At 60.3% G+C, this 24,164-nt stretch overlaps 1 protein-coding gene across 2 annotated transcripts in view; it reads right to left on the bottom strand.

Moving 5' to 3' along the window:
• Positions 1–21,860, bottom strand: part of LOC116938043 (dnaJ homolog subfamily C member 11) — a 54,763-nt gene extending 32,903 nt beyond the window's left edge. The window contains exons 1-6 of one of the 2 annotated variants that reach the window (XM_076056416.1): positions 21,697–21,860; positions 12,222–12,351; positions 9,209–9,282; positions 4,698–4,799; positions 2,309–2,443; positions 93–215 (exon numbers count right to left, since the gene is read on the bottom strand). In XM_076056416.1, coding sequence (XP_075912531.1) covers positions 93–215; positions 2,309–2,443; positions 4,698–4,799; positions 9,209–9,282; positions 12,222–12,351; positions 21,697–21,807 — 675 coding nt within the window. In that variant the 5' untranslated portion in view covers positions 21,808–21,860. Of the gene's footprint in view, positions 1–92; positions 216–2,308; positions 2,444–4,697; positions 4,800–9,208; positions 9,283–12,221; positions 12,352–21,665 lie in introns of both variants that reach the window. The other variant, XM_076056415.1, reaches the window with a different exon arrangement.
• Positions 21,861–24,164: the final 2,304 nt, after the last annotated feature.

Genomic DNA, 24,164 nt, shown 5'->3' with positions numbered 1-24,164 from the left:
TGAGTGGGTGAGTGAGTGGGTGAGCGAGTGGGTGAGTGAGTGGGTGGGTGAGCGAGTGGGCGAGTGGGTGAGCGGGGTGGTGAGCGCCTCACCTCGCACCACCCACGTGGTGAGGTGACACGCCGCACGGACCCAGCGATGGTGCCGCTGCCGTTGCCGTTGTGAGAGGAGAGGCTCCCGGACAAGAAGGCCGTGTCGGTCAGGGTGAGCGGAGCCTGCGGGACACGCTCACCCACTCACTCACTCACCCACTCACCCACCCACCCACCCACTCACTCACCCACTCACCCACCCACCCACTCACTCACCCACTCACCCACCCACCCACCCACTCACTCACCCACCCACTCACCCACCCACCCACTCACCCACCCACTCACTCACCCACCCACTCACCCACCCACCCACTCACTCACTCACTCACCCACCCACTCATTCACTCACCCACTCACTCACCCACTCACTCACCCACCCACCCACTCACCCACTCACTCACTCACCCACTCACTCACCCACTCACTCACCCACTCACTCACCCACTCATTCACCCACTCACTCACTCACTCACCCACTCACTCATCCACTCACTCACTCACTCACCCACCCACTCACCCAGTCACTCACCCACTCACCCACCCACCCACTCACCCACCCACCCACTCACTCACTCACCCACTCACTCACTCACCCACCCACTCACTCACCCACTCACTCACCCACCCACCCACTCACCCACTCACTCACTCACCCACCCACTCACCCAGTCACTCACTCACTCACCCACTCACTCACCCACCCACTCACTCACTCACCCACTCACTCACTCACCCACTCACTCACCCACTCACTCACCCACTCATTCACCCACTCACTCACTCACCCACTCACTCATCCACTCACTCACTCACTCACCCACCCACTCACCCACTCACCCACCCACTCACTCACCCACTCACCTACCCACTCACTCACCCACTCACCTACCCACTCACTCACCCACTCACCCACCCACTCACCCACTCACTCACCCACTCACCCACCCACTCACCCACTCACACACTCACCCACCCACAGCCACTCACTCACTCTGTGAATGGGTGACTCTGTGTGGGTGACTCTGTGTGTGGGTGACTCTGTGTGTGCGTGATTCTGTGTGTGGGTGACTCTGTGTGTGGGTGACTGTGTGTGTGGGTGACTGTGTGTATGGGTGACTGTGTGTGTGGGTGACTCTGTGTGTGGGTGACTGTGTGTGTGGGTGACTGTGTGTGTGGGTGACTGTGTGTGTGGGTGACTGTGTGTGTGGGTGACTGTGTGAGTGGGTGACTGTGTGTGTGGGTGACTGTGTGTGTGGGTGACTCTGTGTGTGGGTGATTGTGTGAGTGGGTGACTGTGTGTGTGGGTGACTCTGTGTGTGGGTGACTGTGTGTGTGGGTGACTGTGTGTGTGGGTGACTGTGTGTGTGGGTGACTCTGTGAGTGGGTGACTGTGTGTGGGTGACTGTGTGTGTGGGTGACTGTGTGTGTGGGTGACTGTGTGTGTGGGTGACTCTGTGTGTGGGTGACTGTGTGTGTGGGTGACTGTGTGTGAGGGTGACTGTGTGTGTGGGTGACTGTGTGGGTGACTGTGTGTGTGGGTGACTCTGTGTGGGTGACTGTGTGTGTGGGTGACTGTGTGTGTGGGTGACTGTGTGTGTGGGTGACTGTGTGTGAGGGTGACTGTGTGTGTGGGTGACTGTGTGTGTGGGTGACTCTGTGTGTGGGTGACTGTGTGTGTGGGTGACTGTGTGTGTGGGTGACTGTGTGGGTGACTGTGTGTGTGGGTGACTCTGTGTGGGTGACTGTGTGTGTGGGTGATTCTGTGAGTGGGTGACTCTGTGGGTGACTGTGTGTGTGGGTGACTCTGTGTGTGGGTGACTCTGTGTGTGGGTGACTGTGTGTGTGGGTGACTGTGTGAGTGGGTGACTGTGTGTGTGGGTGGCTGTGTGTGTGGGTGACTGTGTGTGTGGGTGACTCTGTGGGTGACTGTGTGTGTGGGTGACTCTGTGTGTGGGTGACTGTGTGTGGGTGACTGTGTGTGTGGGTGACTGTGTGTGTGGGTGACTATGTAGGTGACTGTGTGTGTGGGTGACTCTGTGTGTGGGTGACTGTGTGTGTGGGTGACTGTGTGTGTGGGTGACTGTGTGTGTGGGTGACTGTGTGTGTGGGTGACTCTGTGTGTGGGTGACTATGTGAGTGGGTGACTGTGTGTGGGCGACTGTGTGTTTGGGTGACTGTGTGTGTGGGTGACTCTGTGTGTGGGTGACTCTGACCTCGATGGACTGGGAGATGGACATGCGGTTGACCTCGACGTGGGGCAGCCAGCGTCGTCCACCCTCCCCGTCCTCGTAGTCGTCCTCGTACGGCTCAAAGAGATCCGTGGCGTCCACCCCCACAGTCACCGTGCCCTGGAGTCACCCACACACAGAGTCACCCACTCACACAGTCACCCACACACACAGTCACCCACACACACAGTCACCCACACACAGTCACCCACACACACAGTCACCCACACACAGTCACCCACACACACAGTCACCCACTCACAGAGTCACCCACACACACAGTCGCCCACACAGTCACCCATACACACACAGAGTCACCCACAAACACAGTCACCCACACACAGAGTCACCTACACACAGTCACCCACACACATAGTCACCCACACACACAGTCACCCACACACAGAGTCACCCACTCAGAGAGTCACCCACACACACAGTCACCCACACACACAGTCACCCACACACACAGTCACCCACACACACAGTCACCCACACACACAGTCACCTACACACAGTCACCCACACACATAGTCACCCACACACACAGTCACCCACACACAGAGTCACCCACTCAGAGAGTCACCCACACACACAGTCACCCACACACACAGTCACCCACACACACAGTCACCCACACACACAGTCACCCACACACACAGTCACCCACACACACAGTCACCCACACACACAGTCACCCACACACAGAGTCACCCACACACACAGTCACCCACACACACAGTCACCCACACACACAGTCACCCACTCACAGAGTCACCCACACACACAGTCACCCACACACACAGTCACCCACACACACAGTCACCCACACACACAGTCACCCACACACAAGTCACCCACTCACAGAGTCACCCACACACACAGTCACCCACACACAGAGTCACCCACACACACAGTCACCCACTCACAGAGTCACCCACACACACAGTCAGTCACCCATACACACAGTCACCCACTATCTCGCTATAGCTGAGTGGACTATAGCTGAGTGGACTACAGCTGAGTGGACTATAGCTGAGTGGACTGAGTGGACTATAGCTGAGTGGACTATAGCTGAGTGGACTATAGCTGAGTGGACTATAGCTGAGTGGACTATAGCTGAGTGGACTATAGCTGAGTGGGCTGAGTGGACTATAGCTGAGTGGACTATAGCTGAGTGGGCTATAGCTGAGTGGACTATAGCTGAGTGGACTATGGCTGAGTGGGCTATAGCTGAGTGGACTATAGCTGAGTGGACTATAGCTGAGTGGACTATGGCTGAGTGGGCTATAGCTGAGTGGACTATAGCTGAGTGGACTATGGCTGAGTGGACTATAGCTGAGTGGACTATAGCTGAGTGGGCTGAGTTGACTACGGCTGAGTTGACTATGGCTGAGTGGGCTGAGTGGGCTGAGTTGACTATGGCTGAGTTGATTATGGCTGAGTGGGCTGAGTGGGCTAAGTTGACTATAGCTGAGTGGGCTGAGTTGACTAGGGCTGATTGGGCTGAGTTGACTATGGCTGAGTGGACTGAGTGGACTGAGTTGACTATGGCTGATTGGGCTGAGTTGACTATGGCTGATTGGGCTGAGTGGGCTGAGTGGACTAGGGCTGAGTGGGCTAGGGCCGAGTTGACTAGGGCTGATTGTGCTGAGTTGACTATGGCTGAGTGGGCTGAGTTGACTAGGGCTGATTGGGCTGATTGGGCTGAGGTGACTATGACTGAGCGGGCTGATTGGGCTGAGTTGACTATGGCTGAGTGGGCTGATTGGGCTGAGTTGACTAGGGCTGAGTGGGCTGAGTTGACTATGGCTGAGTGGACTATAGCTGAGTGGGCTATGGCTGATTGGGCTGAGTGGGCTGAGTTGACTATGGCTGAGTGGGCTGAGTGGACTAGGGCTGAGTTGACTATGGCTGAGTGGGCTGAGTTGACTATGGCTGATTGGGCTGAGTTGACTATGACTGAGCGGGCTGATTGGGCTGAGTTGACTACGGCTGAGTGGGCTGATTGGGCTGAGTTGACTATGACTGAGCGGGCTGATTGGGCTGAGTTGACTACGGCTGAGTGGGCTGATTGGGCTGAGTTGACTATGGTTGATTGGGCTGATTTGACTATGGCTGGGTGGGCTGAGTTGACTACGGCTGAGTGGGCTGATTGGGCTGAGTTGACTATGGTTGATTGGGCTGAGTTGACTACGGCTGAGTGGGCTGAGTTGACTACGGCTGAGTGGGCTGATGGGGCTGATTGGGCTGAGTTGACTATGGCTGAGTGGGCTATGGCTGATTGGGCCGAGTTGACTACGGCTGAGTGGGCTGATTGGGCTGAGTTGACTAGGGCTGATTGGGCTGAGTTGACTAGGGCTGCGCTGGGCACCTTGGGGTTTGTCCGCTGCTGGAGTCTCCGCTCATCTCGCTCACTCTGCAGGCGCTCAAACTCCTCCAGGATCTCCGCTGGCGTCCTCCTCCTCTCAACCACCTCGGGGGGGGGGGGGGGGGAGACACGGGGAGAGACACGGGGAGAGACACGGGGGGGGGGGAGACACGGGGAGAGACACGGGGGGGGAGACACGGGGAGAGACACGGGGAGAGACACGGGGAGAGACACGGGGGGGGGGGAGACACGGGGAGAGACACGGGGGGGGAGACACGGGGAGAGACACGGGGGGGGAGACACGGGGAGAGTCAGAGAGACACGGGGAGAGACACGGGGAGACACGGGGAGACACGGGGGGGCAGACACGGGGAGAGACACGGGGGGGGAGACACGGGGAGAGACACGGGGAGAGACACGGGGAGAGACACGGGGGGGGGGGGAGACACGGGGAGAGACACGGGGGGGGAGACACGGGGAGAGACACGGGGAGAGACACGGGGAGAGACACGGGGGGGGGGGGAGACACGGGGAGAGACACGGGGGGGGAGACACGGGGAGAGACACGGGGGGGGAGACACGGGGAGAGTCAGAGAGACACGGGGAGAGACACGGGGAGACACGGGGAGACACGGGGGGGCAGACACGGGGAGAGACACGGGGGGGGAGACACGGGGAGACACGGGGGGGGGGGGGAGAGACAGAGAGACACGGGGAGAGAAACGGGGAGACACGGGGAGACACGGGGAGAGTCAGAGAGACACGGGGAGACACGGGGAGACACGGGGAGACACGGGGGGGGGGGGGGGGGAGACCCGGGGAGGCACGGGGAGAGACACGGGGAGAGACACGGGGAGAGACAGAGAGACACGGGGAGACACGGGGGGGGGAGACATGGGGAGAGACACGGGGAGACACGGGGGGGGGGAGAGACAGAGAGACACGGGGAGACACGGGGAGACACGGGGGGGGGGGGGAGACCCGGGGAGACATGGGGAGAGACACGGAGAGAGACACGGGGAGAGACACGGGGGGGGGGGGGGGGAGAGACACGGAGAGACACGGGGAGGCACGGGGAGAGACACGGGGAGACACGGGGAGACACGGGGAGAGTCAGAGAGACACGGGGAGAGACACGGGGGGGGGGGGGGGGGAGGCACGGGGGAGAGAGAGACACGGGAGAGAGAGAGACACGGTGAGAGAGACACGGTGAGAGAGACACGGTGAGAGACACGGGGAGAGAGACACGGGGGAGAGAGACACGGGAGAGAGAGACACGGTGAGAGGGACACGGTGAGAGAGACATGGTGAGAGAGACACGGTGAGAGAGACACGGTGATTGACACGGGGAGAGAGAGACACGGGGAGAGAGACACGGGGAGAGAGACACGGGAGAGAGAGACACGGGAGAGAGACACGGTGAGAGAGACACGGGTGAGAGAGAGACACGGTGAGAGAGACACGGTGAGAGAGACATTGGGGAGAGAGACACGGGGGAGAGACACGGGAGAGACACGGGAGAGAGACACGGGGAGAGAGACACGGGGGAGAGAGACACGGGGAGAGAGACACGGGGGAGAGAGCGAGACACGGGGGAGAGACACAGTGAGAGAGACACGGTGAGAGAGAGACACGGTGAGAGCGACACGGTGAGAGAGACACGATGAGAGAGACACGGGGGAGAGAGAGAGACACGGTGAGAGAGACACGGTGAGAGAGACACGGCGGAGAGAGAGACACGGGGGAGAGAGAGACATGGGGAGAGAGACACGGGGGAGAGAGAGACACGGTGAGAGAGACACGGTGAGAGACACGGTGAGAGAGACACGGTGAGAGAGAGACACGGAGAGAGAGACACGGGAGAGAGAGACACGGTGAGAGAGACACGGTGAGAGAGACACGGGGGAGAGAGAGACACGGAGAGCGCGGTGAGAGAGACACGGTGAGACAGACATGGTGAGAGAGACACGGTGCGAGAGAGACACGGGGGAGAGAGAGACACGGAGAGAGAGACACGGTGAGAGAGACACGGGGAGAGACACGGAGAGAGAGACACGGGAGAAAGAGACACGGTGAGAGAGACACGGTGAGAGAGACACGGGGGAGAGAGAGACACGGAGAGACACGGTGAGAGAGACACGGTGAGAGAGACACGGTGAGAGAGAGACACGGGGGAGAGAGAGACACGGAGAGAGAGACACGGTGAGAGAGACACGGGGAGAGAGAGAGACACGGGGAGAGAGAGAGACACGGGGAGAGAGACATGGGGGAGAGAGACACGGTGAGAGAGACACGGTGAGAGAGAGACACGGGGGAGAGAGAGACACGGAGAGAGAGACACGGTGAGAGAGACACGGGGAGAGAGAGACACGGTGAGAGACACGGGGAGAGAGAGACACGGGGGAGAGAGACACGGGAGAGAGAGACACGGTGAGAGAGACACGGTGAGAGAGACACGGTGATTGACACGGGGAGAGAGAGACACGGGGAGAGAGACACGGGGAGAGAGACACGGGAGAGAGAGACACGGGAGAGAGACACGGTGAGAGAGACACGGGTGAGAGAGAGACACGGTGAGAGAGACACGGTGAGAGAGACATGGGGGAGAGAGACACGGGGGAGAGACACGGGAGAGACACGGGAGAGAGACACGGGGAGAGAGACACGGGGGAGAGAGACACGGGGAGAGAGACACGGGGGAGAGAGCGAGACACGGGGGAGAGACACGGTGAGAGAGACACGGTGAGAGAGAGACACGGTGAGAGCGACACGGTGAGAGAGACACGATGAGAGAGACACGGGGGAGAGAGAGAGACACGGTGAGAGAGACACGGTGAGAGAGACACGGCGGAGAGAGAGACACAGGGGAGAGAGAGACATGGGGAGAGAGACACGGGGGAGAGAGAGACACGGTGAGACATGGTGAGAGACACGGTAAGAGAGACACGGTGAGAGAGAGACACGGAGAGAGAGACACGGGAGAGAGAGACACGGTGAGAGAGACACGGTGAGAGAGACACGGGGGAGAGAGAGAGACACGGAGAGCGCGGTGAGAGAGACACGATGAGACAGACACGGTGAGAGAGACACGGTGAGAGAGAGACACGGGGGAGAGAGAGACACGGAGAGAGAGACACGGTGAGAGAGACACGGGGAGAGAGAGACACGGAGAGAGAGACACGGGAGAAAGAGACACGGTGAGAGAGACACGGTGAGAGAGACACGGGGGAGAGAGAGACACGGAGAGACACGGTGAGAGAGACACGGTGAGACACGGTGAGAGAGACACGGGGGAGAGAGAGACACGGAGAGAGAGACACGGTGAGAGAGACACGGGGAGAGAGAGAGACACGGGGAGAGAGAGAGACACGGGGAGAGAGACACGGGGGAGAGAGAGAGACACGGTGAGAGAGACACGGTGAGAGAGAGACACGGGGGAGAGAGAGACACGGAGAGAGAGACACGGTGAGAGAGACACGGGGAGAGAGAGACACGGGGAGAGAGAGAGACACGGGGAGAGAGACACGGGGGAGAGAGAGACACGGTGAGACAGACACAGGGGAGAGAGAGAGACACGGTGAGAGAGACACGGAGAGAGAGACACGGGGGGAGAGACACGGTGAGAGAGACACGGGGGAGAGAGAGACACGGAGAGCGCGGTGAGAGAGACACGGTGAGAGAGAGAGACACGGTGAGAGAGAGACACAGGGGAGAGAGAGACACGGAGAGAGAGACACGGTGAGAGAGACACGGGGAGAGAGAGACACGGAGAGAGAGACACGGTGAGAGAGACACGGGGAGAGAGAGAGACACGGGGAGAGAGACACGGGGGAGAGAGAAAGACACGGTGAGACAGACACAGGGGAGAGAGAGAGACACGGTGAGAGAGACACGGAGAGAGAGACATGGTGAGAGAGACACGGTGAGAGAGACACGGGGGAGAGAGAGACACGGAGAGAGAGACACGGGGAGAGAGACACGGGGGTGAGAGAGACATGGGGGAGAGAGAGACACAGGGGAGAGAGAGACACGGTGAGAGAGACACGGGGGTGAGAGAGACACGGGGGAGAGAGAGAGACACGGTGAGAGAGACAGGGTGAGAGAGACACGGGGGAGAGAGAGAGACACGGTGAGAGAGACACGGGGATGGGAGAGACACGGGTGAGAGAGAGACACGGTGAGAGAGACACGGGTGAGAGAGAGACACGGGGGTGAGAGAGACACGGTGAGAGAGAGACACGGGTGAGAGAGAGACACGGAGAGACATGGGGGAGAGAGAGAGACACGGGTGAGAGAGAGACACGGGGGAGAGAGAGACACGGGGGTGAGAGAGACACGGGTGAGAGAGAGACACGGGAGTGAGAGAGACACGGGGGTGAGAGAGAGAGACACGGGTGAGAAGAGACACGGGGGTGAGAGAGACACGGGGGTGAGAGAGAGACACGTTACTAACACAGGCGAGGTCGCCTCTGGAGGGACGTGTTGCCGTGGACCGGTCAGGGCAAGGGGGTTACCTCCCAGCCGTCCATTTCTAGGCCACGCTTGCCATAGATGTCGTAGATGGCACGTGTCTGCGGATCGCTCAACACTGAGACACCGGGGGGGAGACACGGGGAGACACGGGGAGAGAGACACAGGGAGAGAGTGAGACACAAACACGGGGAGAAACGGGGAGACACGGGGAGAGAGACACAGGGAGAGAGTGAGACACAGACACGGGGAGACACGGGGAGACACGGGGAGAGAGACACAGGGAGAGAGTGAGACACAGACACGGGGAGAAACGGGGAGACACGGGGAGAGAGACACAGGGAGAGAGTGAGACACAGACACGGGGAGACACGGGGAGACACGGGGAGAGAGACACAGGGAGAGAGTGAGACAGACACGGGGAGACACGGGGAGACACGGGGAGAGAGACACAGGGAGAGAGTGAGACACAGACACGGGGAGACACGGGGAGACACGGGGAGAGAGACACAGGGAGAGAGTGAGACACAGACACGGGGAGACACGGGGAGACACGGGGAGAGAGACACAGGGAGAGAGTGAGACACAGACACGGGGAGACACGGGGAGAGAGACACAGGGAGAGAGTGAGACACAGACACGGGGAGACACGGGGAGACACGGGGAGAGAGACACAGGGAGAGAGTGAGACACAGACACGGGGAGAAACGGGGAGACACGGGGAGAGAGACACAGGGAGAGAGTGAGACACAGACACGGGGAGACACGGGGAGAGAGACACAGGGAGAGAGTGAGACACAGACACGGGGAGACACGGGGAGACACGGGGAGAGAGACACAGGGAGAGAGTGAGACACAGACACGGGGAGAAACGGGGAGACACGGGGAGAGAGACACAGGGAGAGAGTGAGACACAGACATGGGGAGACACGGGGAGACACGGAGAGAGAGACACAGGGAGAGAGTGAGACAGACACGGGGAGACACGGGGAGACACGGGGAGAGAGACACAGGGAGAGAGTGAGACACAGACACGGGGAGACACGGGGAGACACGGGGAGACACGGGGAGAGAGACACAGGGAGAGAGTGAGACACAGACACGAGGAGACACGGGGAGAGAGACACAGGGAGAGAGTGAGACACAGACACGGGGAGACACAGTGAGACACAGTGAGACACGGGGAAATAGTGAGACACAGGGAGATAGTGAGACACATTGAGACACGGGGAGACAAAGGGAGACACAGGGAGAGAGTGAGACACGGGGAGACACGGGGAGACACGGGGAGACACAGGGAGACACAGAGAGTGAGACACATTGAGACACAGGGAGACATGGGGAGACACAGGGAGACACGGGGAGACACGGTGAGACACAGGGAGACACGGAGACACAGTGAGACACAGGGACACACAGGGAGACACAGGGAGACACAGAGAGAGAGTGAGACACAGTGAGACACAGTGAGAGAGAAAGACACAGTGAGACACAGTGAGACACAGGGAGAGAGAGAGACACATGGAGAGAGTGAGACACATTGAGACACGGGGAGACACGGGGAGACACAGTGAGACAGTGAGACACAGGGAGAGAGTGAGACACAGGGAGACACAGTGAGACACAGGGAGACACAGTGAGACAGAGTGAGACACAGTGAGACACAGGGAGAGAGAGAGACACAGGGAGAGAGAGAGACACATGGAGAGAGTGAGACACATTGAGACACGGGGAGACACGGGGAGACACGGGGAGACACAGTGAGACAGTGAGACACAGGGAGAGAGTGAGACACAGGGAGACACAGTGAGACACAGGGAGACACAGTGAGACAGAGTGAGACACAGTGAGACACAGGGAGAGAGAGAGACACAGTGAGACACAGTGAGACACAGGGAGAGAGTGAGACACAGGGAGAGAGTGAGACACAGTGAGACACAGTGAGACACAATGAGAGACGGGGAGACACAGTGAGACACAGTGAGACAGTGAGACTGTGAGACACAGTGAGACACAGTGAGACACAGGGAGAGAGTGAGACACAGTGAGACACAGGGAGACACAGTGAGACACAGTGAGACACAGTGAGACACGGGGAGACACAATGAGAGACGGGGAGACACAGTGAGACACAGGGAGAGAGTGAGACACAGTGAGACAGTGTGTATGCTGTGTGTGTGTATGCTGTGTGTGTATGCTGTGTGTGTGTATGCTGTGTGTGTATGCTGTGTGTGTATGCTATGTGTGTATGCTGTGTGTGTGTATGCTGTGTGTGTATGCTGTGTGTACGCTGTGTGTATGCTGTGTGTACGCTGTGTGTGTATGCTGTGTGTGTATGCTGTGTGTGTATGTTGTGTGTATGCTGTGGGTGTATGCTGTGTGTACGCTGTGTGTATGCTGTGTGTACGCTGTGTGTATGCTGTGTGTGTATGCTGTGTGTGTATGCTGTGTGTATGCTGTGTGTGTGCTGTGTGTATACTGTGTGTGTACGCTGTGTGTGTGTGCTGTGTGTATGCTGTGTGTGTACGTTGTGTGTATGCTGTGTGTATGCTGTGTGTGTACGTTGTGTGTACGCTGTGTGTATGCTGTGTGTATGCTGTGTGTGTATGCTGTGTGTGTATGCTGTGTGTGTATGCTGTGTGTGTACGCTGTGTGTACGCTGTGTGTATGCTGTGTGTGTACGCTGTGTGTGTACGCTGTGTGTATGCTGTGTGTGTGTGTACGCTGTGTGTGTATGCTGTGTGTGTATGCTGTGTGTATGCTGTGTGTACGCTGTGTGTGTGTGCTGTGTGTGTGTGTATGCTGTGTGTGTGTATGCTGTGTGTGTGTGTATGCTGTGTGTATGCTGTGTGTGTATGCTGTGTGTATGCTGTGTGTGTATGCTGCGTGTGTATGCTGCGTGTGTATGCTGCGTGTGTATGCTGTGTGTGTATGCTGTGTGTATGCTGTGTGTGTATGCTGCGTGTGTATGCTGCGTGTGTATGCTGCGTGTGTATGCTGCGTGTGTATGCTGTGTGTATGCTGTGTGTGTATGCTGTGTGTGTATGCTGCGTGCACCCTGGTATGCCGCGTGTATGCGGTTGAAGATGTCCTCCGCATGCTCCTTGTCCTCGGGCCGGCGGTGTTTGTCGGGGTGGAAGGTGACGCAGAGGCGACGGTACGCAGACTTCAGCTCGTCCTGCGTGGCCTGAGACACACGGGGACACACGGAGACACGTGGAGACACACGGGGACACACAGAGACACAGAGACACACGGGGACACACAGAGACACAGAGAGACACGGGGACACACGGGGACACACAGAGACACACAGAGACACGTGGAGACACGGGGACACACAGAGACACACGGGGACACACGGAGACACATGGAGACACACGGGGACACAGAGAGACACAGAGACACTCGGAGACACACGGGGACACACGGAGACACACGGGGACACACGGGGACACACGGGGACACACAGAGACACACGGGGACACACGGGGACACACAGAGACACACGGGGACACACGGGGACACACAGAGACACACAGGGACACACGGGGACACACAGAGACACGTGGAGACACGGGGACACACGGGGACACACAGAGACACATGGGGACACACAGAGACACGTGGAGACACGGGGACACACAGAGACACAGAGAGACACGGGGAGACACGGGGACACAAGGGGACACAGAGAGACACACGGGGACACACGGGGACACAGAGAGACACACGGGGACACAGAGAGACACACGGGGACACACGGGGACACAGAGAGACACACGGGGACACACGGGGACACACGGGGACAGAGAGACACAGAGAGACACGTGGAGACACAGAGAGACACGTGGAGACACGTGGAGACACAGAGACACACGGGGACACACGGGGACACACGGGGACACAGAGAGACACGGGGACACAGAGACACACGGGGACACACGGGGACAGACGGGGACACAGAGAGACACATGGAGACACACGGGGACAACACAGAGACACACGGGGATACACGGGGACACACAGAGACACGTGGAGACACGGGGACACACGGGGACACACAGAGACACACGGGGACACACAGAGACACACGGAGACACACGGGGACACACGGGGACACAGAGAGACACGTGGAGACACGGGGACACACAGAGACACAGAGAGACACGGGGAGACACAGAGACACACGGGGACACGGGGACACACGGAGACACAGAGAGACACGTGGAGACACGTGGAGACACAGAGAGACACGTGGAGACACGTGGAGACACAGAGACACACGGGGACACACGGGGACACACAGAGACACAGAGAGACACGTGGAGACACACGGAGACACACGGGGACACAGAGACACACGGGGACACACGGGGACACACGGAGACACACGGGGACACACGGGGACACACGGGGACACACGGGGACACAGAGAGACACGTGGAGACACAGAGACACACGGGGACACACGGGGACACACGGGGACACACGGGGACACAGAGAGACACGTGGAGACACGGAGACACACGGGGACACACGGGGACACACGGGGACACAGAGAGACACGTGGAGACACGGGGACACACGGGGACACACAGAGACACACGGGGACACAGAGAGACACGGGGACACACGGGGACACACAGAGACACAGAGAGACACACGGGGACACACAGAGACACGTGGAGACACGGAGACACACAGGGACACACGGGGACACACGGGGACACACGGGGACACACAGAGACACACGGAGACACACGGGGACACACGGGGACACAGAGAGACACGTGGAGACACGGGGACACACAGAGACACAGAGAGACACGGGGAGACACAGAGACACACGGGGACACGGGGACACACGGAGACACAGAGAGACACGTGGAGACACGTGGAGACACGTGGAGACACAGAGAGACACTTGGAGACACGTGGAGACACAGAGACACACGGGGACACACGGGGACACACAGAGACACAGAGAGACACGTGGAGACACACGGAGACACACGGGGACACAGAGACACACGGGGACACACGGGGACACACGGGGACACACGGAGACACACGGGGACACACGGGGACACACGGAGACACACGGAGACACAGAAAGACACGGGGACACGCAGAGACACACGGGGACACACGGGGACACACGGGGACACACGGGGACACACAGAGACAAACGGAGAAACACGGAGACAGAGATGCCCCGTGCAGACCCACTCACCCACCCAACCCACCCACTTACCCACCCACTCACCCACTCAACCACCCACTCACCCACCCACCCACCCACTCACTCACCCACCCACCCACCCACTCACCCACCCACCCACTCACCCACCCACCCACCCACTCACTCACTCACCCACCCACCCACCCACTCACCCACCCACCCACCCACTCACCCACCCACCCACCCACTCACTCACCCACCCACTCACTCACCCACCCACCCACACACCCACCCACACAAACACCCACCCACACAAACACCCACCCACCCACACAAACACCTACTCACCCACCCAACCACTCACCCACCCACTCACCCACCCACTCACCCACCCACCCACCCACTCACCCACCCACTCACCCACCCACCCACTCATCCACCCACTCACCCACTCAACCACCCACTCACCCACCCACCCACCCACTCACCCACCCACCCACCCACTCACCCACCCACCCACCCACTCACCCACCCACCCACTCACTCACCCACCCACCCACTCACCCACCCACCCACCCACTCACCCACCCACTCACCCACCCACCCACCCACTCACTCACCCACCCACTCACTCACCCACCCACCCACACACCCACCCACACAAACACCCACCCACACAAACACCCACCCACCCACACAAACACCTACTCACCCACCCACCCACTCACCCACCCACCCACTCACCCACCCACCCACCCACTCACCCACCCACCCACCCACTCACCCACCCACTCACCCACCCACCCACTCACCCACTCAACCACCCACTCACCCACCCACTCACCCACCCACTCACTCACTCACCCACCCACCCACCCACTCACTCACCCACCCACCCACTCACTCACCCACCCACCCACTCACCCACCCACCCACTCACCCACCCACCCACCCACTCACCCACCCACCCACCCACTCACCCACCCACCCACCCACTCACCCACCCACTCACCCACCCACCCACTCACCCACCCACTCACCCACCCACTCACCCACCCACTCACCCACTCAACCACCCACTCACCCACCCACCCACTCACCCACCCACCCACCCACTCACCCACCCACCCACTCACCCACCCACCCACCCACTCACCCACCCACCCACTCACTCACCCACCCACCCACTCACCCACCCACCCACCCACTCACCCACCCACTCACCCACCCACCCACTCACTCACCCACCCACTCACTCACCCACCCACACAAACACCCACCCACACAAACACCCACCCACCCACACAAACACCCACCCACCCACACAAACACCTACTCACCCACCCACCCACTCACCCACCCACCCACTCACCCACCCACCCACCCACTCACCCACCCACCCACCCACTCACCCACCCACCCACCCACCCACTCACCCACCCACCCACTCACCCACCCACCCACCCACTCACCCACTCAACCACCCACTCACCCACCCACTCACCCACTCACCCACCCACTCACTCACTCACCCACCCACCCACTCACTCACCCACCCACCCACACACCCACCCACACAAACACCCAGCCACACAAACACCCACCCACCCACACAAACACCTACTCACCCACCCACTCACTCACCCACCCACCCACTCACTAACCCACACACTCACTCACCCACTAACCCACTCACTAACCCACCCACTCACTCACCCACTTACCCACCCACCCACTCACCCACCCACCCACTCACCCACCAACCCACTCACCCACCCACTCACCCACCCACCCACACAAACACCCACCCACCCACACAAACACCTACTCACCCACCCACTCACTCACCCACCCACTCACTAACCCACCCACTCACTCACCCACTAACCCACCCACTAACCCACCCACTCACTCACCCACTAACCCACTCACTAACCCACCCACTCACTCACCCACTTACCCACCCACCCACTCACCCACCAACCCACTCACCCACCAACCCACTCACCCACCAACCCACTCACCCACTCACCCACCCACTCACCCACCCACTCACTCACTCACCCACCCACCCACTCACCCACACACCCACCCACTCACTCACCCACCCACCCACACACCCACCCACACAAACACCCACCCACACAAACACCCACCCACCCACACAAACACCTACTCACCCACCCACTCACTCACCCACCCACCCACTCACTAACCCACCCACTCACTCACCCACTAACCCACCCACTAACCCACCCACTCACTCACCCACTAACCCACTCACTAACCCACTCACTCACTCACTAACCCACTCACTAACCCACCCACTCAACCACCCACTCACCCACCCACCCACTCACCCACCCACCCACTCACTCACCCACCCACCCACCCACTCACCCACCCACCCACCCACTCACCCACCCACCCACCCACTCACCCACCCACCCACTCACCCACCCACTCACCCACCCACCCACTCACTCACCCACCCACTCACTCACCCACCCACCCACACACCCACCCACACAAACACCCACCCACACAAACACCCACCCACCCACACAAACACCTACTCACCCACCCACCCACTCACCCACCCACCCACTCACCCACCCACCCACTCACCCACCCACTCACCCACCCACCCACTCACCCACTCAACCACCCACTCACCCACCCACTCACCCACTCACCCACCCACTCACTCACTCACCCACCCACTCACTCACCCACCCACTCACTCACCCACCCACCCACACACCCACCCACACAAACACCCAGCCACACAAACACCCACCCACCCACACAAACACCTACTCACCCACCCACTCACTCACCCACCCACCCACTCACTAACCCACACACTCACTCACCCACTAACCCACTCACTAACCCACCCACTCACTCACCCACTTACCCACCCACCCACCCACTCACCCACCCACCCACTCACCCACCCACCCACTCACCCACCCACTCACCCACCCACCCACTCACCCACCCACCCACTCACCCACCCACCCACTCACCCACCCACTCACCCACTCACTCACCCACTCACCCACCAACCCACTCACCCACTCACCCACTCACTCACCCACCCACCCACTCACTAACCCACCCACTCACTCACCCACTAACCCACTCACTAACCCACCCACTCACTCACCCACTTACCCACTCACCCACCAACCCACTCACCCACCCACTCACCCACCCATACACACAAACACCCACCAACCCACTCATCCACCAACCCACTCACCCACCAACCCACTCACCCACCCACTCACCCACTCACTCACTCACCCACTCACTCACTCACCCACACACCCACTCACTCGCCCACACACCCACCCACTCACTCACCCACCCACCCACACACCCACCCACACAAACACCCACCCACACAAACACCCACCCACACAAACACCCACCCACCCACACAAACACCTACTCACCCACCCACTCACTCACCCACCCACCCACTCACTAACCCACCCACTCACTCACCCACTAACCCACCCACTAACCCACCCACTCACTCACCCACTAACCCACTCACTAACCCACCCACTCACTCACTAACCCACTCACTAACCCACCCACTCACTCACCCACTAACCCACTCACTAACCCACCCACTCACTCACCCACTTACCCACCCACCCACTCACCCACCCACCCACTCACCCACCCACCCACTCACCCACCCACTCACCAACCCACTCACCCACCCACCCACCCACCCACCCACTCACCCACCCACCCACCCACTCACCCACCCACCCACCCACTCACTCACCCACCCACTCACTCACCCACCCACCCACACACCCACCCACACAAACACCCACCCACACAAACACCCACCCACCCACACAAACACCTACTCACCCACCCAACCACTCACCCACCCACTCACCCACCCACCCACCCACTCACCCACCCACCCACCCACTCACCCACCCACTCACCCACCCACCCACTCATCCACCCACTCACCCACTCAACCACCCACTCACCCACCCACCCACCCACTCACCCACCCACCCACCCACTCACCCACCCACCCACCCACTCACCCACCCACCCACTCACTCACCCACCCACCCACTCACCCACCCACCCACCCACCCACTCACCCACCCACTCACCCACCCACCCACCCACTCACTCACCCACCCACTCACTCACCCACCCACCCACACACCCACCCACACAAACACCCACCCACACAAACACCCACCCACCCACACAAACACCTACTCACCCACCCACCCACTCACCCACCCACCCACTCACCCACCCACCCACTCACCCACCCACCCACTCACCCACCCACCCACCCACCCACTCACCCACCCACTCACCCACCCACCCACCCACTCACCCACTCAACCACCCACTCACCCACCCACTCACCCACCCACTCACTCACTCACCCACCCACCCACCCACTCACTCACCCACCCACCCACTCACTCACCCACCCACCCACTCACCCACCCACCCACTCACCCACCCACCCACCCACTCACCCACCCACCCACCCACTCACCCACCCACCCACCCACCCACTCACCCACCCACTCACCCACCCACCCACTCACCCACCCACTCACCCACCCACTCACCCACCCACTCACCCACTCAACCACCCACTCACCCACCCACCCACTCACCCACCCACCCACCCACTCACCCACCCACCCACCCACTCACCCACCCACCCACTCACTCACCCACCCACCCACTCACCCACCCACCCACCCACTCACCCACCCACTCACCCACCCACCCACCCACTCACTCACCCACCCACTCACTCACCCACCCACCCACACACCCACCCACACAAACACCCACCCACACAAACACCCACCCACCCACACAAACACCTACTCACCCACCCACCCACTCACCCACCCACCCACTCACCCACCCACCCACCCACTCACCCACCCACCCACCCACTCACCCACCCACCCACCCACCCACTCACCCACCCACCCACTCACCCACCCACCCACCCACTCACCCACTCAACCACCCACTCACCCACCCACTCACCCACTCACCCACCCACTCACTCACTCACCCACCCACCCACTCACTCACCCACCCACCCACACACCCACCCACACAAACACCCAGCCACACAAACACCCACCCACCCACACAAACACCTACTCACCCACCCACTCACTCACCCACCCACCCACTCACTAACCCACACACTCACTCACCCACTAACCCACTCACTAACCCACCCACTCACTCACCCACTTACCCACCCACCCACTCACCCACCCACCCACTCACCCACCAACCCACTCACCCACCCACTCACCCACCCACCCACACAAACACCCACCCACCCACACAAACACCTACTCACCCACCCACTCACTCACCCACCCACTCACTAACCCACCCACTCACTCACCCACTAACCCACCCACTAACCCACCCACTCACTCACCCACTAACCCACTCACTAACCCACCCACTCACTCACCCACTTACCCACCCACCCACTCACCCACCAACCCACTCACCCACCAACCCACTCACCCACCAACCCACTCACCCACTCACCCACCCACTCACCCACCCACTCACTCACTCACCCACCCACCCACTCACCCACACACCCACCCACTCACTCACCCACCCACCCACACACCCACCCACACAAACACCCACCCACACAAACACCCACCCACCCACACAAACACCTACTCACCCACCCACTCACTCACCCACCCACCCACTCACTAACCCACCCACTCACTCACCCACTAACCCACCCACTAACCCACCCACTCACTCACCCACTAACCCACTCACTAACCCACTCACTCACTCACTAACCCACTCACTAACCCACCCACTCAACCACCCACTCACCCACCCACCCACTCACCCACCCACCCACTCACTCACCCACCCACCCACCCACTCACCCACCCACCCACCCACTCACCCACCCACCCACCCACTCACCCACCCACCCACCCACTCACCCACCCACTCACCCACCCACCCACTCACTCACCCACCCACTCACTCACCCACCCACCCACACACCCACCCACACAAACACCCACCCACACAAACACCCACCCACCCACACAAACACCTACTCACCCACCCACCCACTCACCCACCCACCCACTCACCCACCCACCCACTCACCCACCCACTCACCCACCCACCCACTCACCCACTCAACCACCCACTCACCCACCCACTCACCCACTCACCCACCCACTCACTCACTCACCCACCCACTCACTCACCCACCCACTCACTCACCCACCCACCCACACACCCACCCACACAAACACCCAGCCACACAAACACCCACCCACCCACACAAACACCTACTCACCCACCCACTCACTCACCCACCCACCCACTCACTAACCCACACACTCACTCACCCACTAACCCACTCACTAACCCACCCACTCACTCACCCACTTACCCACCCACCCACCCACTCACCCACCCACCCACTCACCCACCCACCCACTCACCCACCCACTCACCCACCCACCCACTCACCCACCCACCCACTCACCCACCCACCCACTCACCCACCCACCCACTCACCCACCCACTCACCCACTCACTCACCCACTCACCCACCAACCCACTCACCCACTCACCCACTCACTCACCCACCCACCCACTCACTAACCCACCCACTCACTCACCCACTAACCCACTCACTAACCCACCCACTCACTCACCCACTTACCCACTCACCCACCAACCCACTCACCCACCCACTCACCCACCCATACACACAAACACCCACCAACCCACTCATCCACCAACCCACTCACCCACCAACCCACTCACCCACCCACTCACCCACTCACTCACCCACTCACTCACTCACCCACACACCCACTCACTCGCCCACACACCCACCCACTCACTCACCCACCCACCCACACACCCACCCACACAAACACCCACCCACACAAACACCCACCCACCCACACAAACACCTACTCACCCACCCACTCACTCACCCACCCACCCACTCACTAACCCACCCACTCACTCACCCACTAACCCACCCACTCACTCACCCACTAACCCACTCACTAACCCACCCACTCACTCACTAACCCACTCACTAACCCACCCACTCACTCACCCACTAACCCACTCACTAACCCACCCACTGACTCACCCACTTACCCACCCACTCACCCACCCACCCACTCACCCACCCACCCACTCACCCACCCACTCACCAACCCACTCACCCACTCACTCACCCACCCACCCACCCGGGCGGACGGGCTGCTCCGTGCAGCTCACCTCGCGTCGCACGTTGAGCGTGGAGTAGAAGTCGTCATCGGCCTCCTCCTCCTCCTGCCGCCGGTCGTCAGCACCACCACCACCACCACCACGACCCCTCGGAGTCGCCATTGACGACCTCCACCACCACCACGTGAGGGGGGGGGGGGGCTTTACGGTAGCCGTAGAGGAATGGGGTGGGGGCTTGTTGCAAAGTGTCGTAAAGAGCGAGGCCACTCGTGCATGGGTTGCGGGGCGGGAGGTGTGACGGCTTTACGGTAGCCGTAGAGGAATGGGGAGCGGGGCTTGTTGCAAAGTGTCGTAAAGAGCGAGGTCACTCGTGCATGGGTTGCGTGGGGGGGGTATGACGGCTTTACGGTAGCCGTAGAGGAATGGGTTGAGGGCTTATTGCAAAGTGTCGTAAAGAGCGAGGCCACTCGTCCATGGGTTGCGTGGGGGGTTGGACGGCTTTACGGTAGCCGTAGAGGAATGGGTGAAGGGCCTGTTGCAAAGTGTCGTAAAGAGCGAGGCCACTCGTGCATGGGTTGCGGGGCGGGAGGTGTGACGGCTTTACGGTAGCCGTAGAGGAATGGGGAGCGGGGCTTGTTGCAAAGTGTCGTAAAGAGCGAGGTCACTCGTGCATGGGTTGCGTGGGGGGGGGTATGACGGCTTTACGGTAGCCGCAGAGGAATGGGTTGAGGGCTTATTGCAAAGTGTCGTAAAGAGCGAGGCCACTCGTCCATGGGTTGCGTGGGGGGGTTGGACGGCTTTACGGTAGCCGTAGAGGAATGGGTGAAGGGCTTGTTGCAAAGTGTCGTAAAGAGCGAGGCCACTCGTGCATGGGTTGCGGGGCGGGAGGTGTGACGGCTTTACGGTAGCCGTAGAGGAATGGGAAGCGGGGCTTGTTGCAAAGTGTCGTAAAGAGCGAGGTCACTCGTGCATGGGTTGCGGGGGGGGGGGTATGATGGCTTTACGGTAGCCGTAGAGGAATGGGTTGGGGGCTTATTGCAAAGTGTCGTAAAGAGCGAGGCCACTCGTGCATGGGTTGCGTGGGGGGGTTTGACGGCTTTACGGTAGCCGTAGAGGAATGGGTGAAGGGCTTGTTGCAAAGTGTCGTAAAGAGCGAGGTCACTCGTGCATGGGTTGCGGGGGGGCTTTGACGGCTTTACGGTAGCCGTAGAGGAATGGGGGCGGGGCTTGTTGCAAAGTGTCGTAAAGAGCGAGGTCACTTGTGCATGGGTTGCGAGGGGGGGTTTGACAGCTTTACGGTAGCCGTAGAGGAATGGGTGGGGGGCTTGTTGCAAAGTGTCGTAAAGAGCGAGGCCACTCGTGCATGGGTTGCGTGGAGGGGTTTGACGGCTTTACGGTAGCCGTAGAGGAATGGGGGGGCGGGGCTTGTTGCCAAGTGTCGTAAAGAGCGAGGCCACTCGTGCATGGGTTGCGTGGAGGGGTTTGACGGCTTTACGGTAGCCGTAGAGGAATGGGTGGGGGGCTTGTTGCAAAGTGTCGTAAAGAGCGAGGCAACTCGTGCATGGGTTGCGTGGGGGGGTGTGACGGCTTCACGGTAGCCGTAGAGGAATGGGGGGCGGGGCATGTTGCAAAGTGTCGTAAAGAGCGAGGTCACTCGTGCATTGGTTGCGGGGCGGCGTTTTGCGGCTTTACGGTAGCCGTAGAGGAATTGGGGGGCGGGGCTTGGTGCAGTGTCGTAAAGAGCGAGGCCACTCGTTCATGGGTTGCGGGGGGGGTATGACGGCTTTACGGTAGCCGTAGAGGAATTGGGGAGCGGGGCTTGGTGCAGTGTCGTAAAGAGCGAGGCCACTCGTTCATGGGTTGCGGGGAGGGGTTTGACGGCTTTACGGTAGCCGTAGAGGAATGGGGGGCGGGGCTTGTTGCAAAGTGTCGCAAAGAGCGAGGTCATTCGTGCATAGGTTGCGGGGGGGGGGGGGTGACGGCTTTACGGTAGCCGTAGAGGAATGGGGGGGAGGGCTTGTTGCAAAGTGTCGTAAAGAGCGAGGTCACTGGTGCATGGGTTGCGGGGGGGGGGTGTGGCAGCTTTACGGTAGCCGTAGAGGAAGGAGGCGCGGCTTTTTGCAAAGTGTCGTAAAGACCGAGGTCAATCGTGTGTGGGGTTGCGGGAAGGGGGTCAATGGCTTTACGGTAGCCGTAGAGGAAAGGGGCGGGGCGTGGAGGCGGGGCTTGTTGCGACAGTGTCGTAAACATCGAGGTTACTGGATGTGACGTTTTTGGTGAGGTGGGGTTCCGGTGAATGTCCGGACGGGCAACTCTATTGTGGACAATGCTGTGGGGGGAGGGTCAATTCTGATTGGCTCCTCCCCTCATGGCGTCTGTGACCACCACAGTGGCTAAACGGGGGCTCTGGACGGGTGCGAGGGGCTGGTAACCCCTCCACCTTCAAAAATTTACCATGAAACCACGAGAAAAATATGTAACTAATAAGCTTGTGCCGGAGGCCCCGGGGGGCCAGGCGT

Source organism: Petromyzon marinus, chromosome 75 (assembly GCF_048934315.1).
Source record: "Petromyzon marinus isolate PM22_M1 ecotype Great Lakes invasive population chromosome 75, UKy_Petmar_22M1.pri1.0, whole genome shotgun sequence".
NCBI classification, from domain to species: Eukaryota; Metazoa; Chordata; class Hyperoartia; order Petromyzontiformes; family Petromyzontidae; genus Petromyzon; species Petromyzon marinus.
The sequence above is the reverse complement of the archived record's forward strand: the minus strand, read 5'-3'. Positions and strand labels throughout refer to the sequence as shown.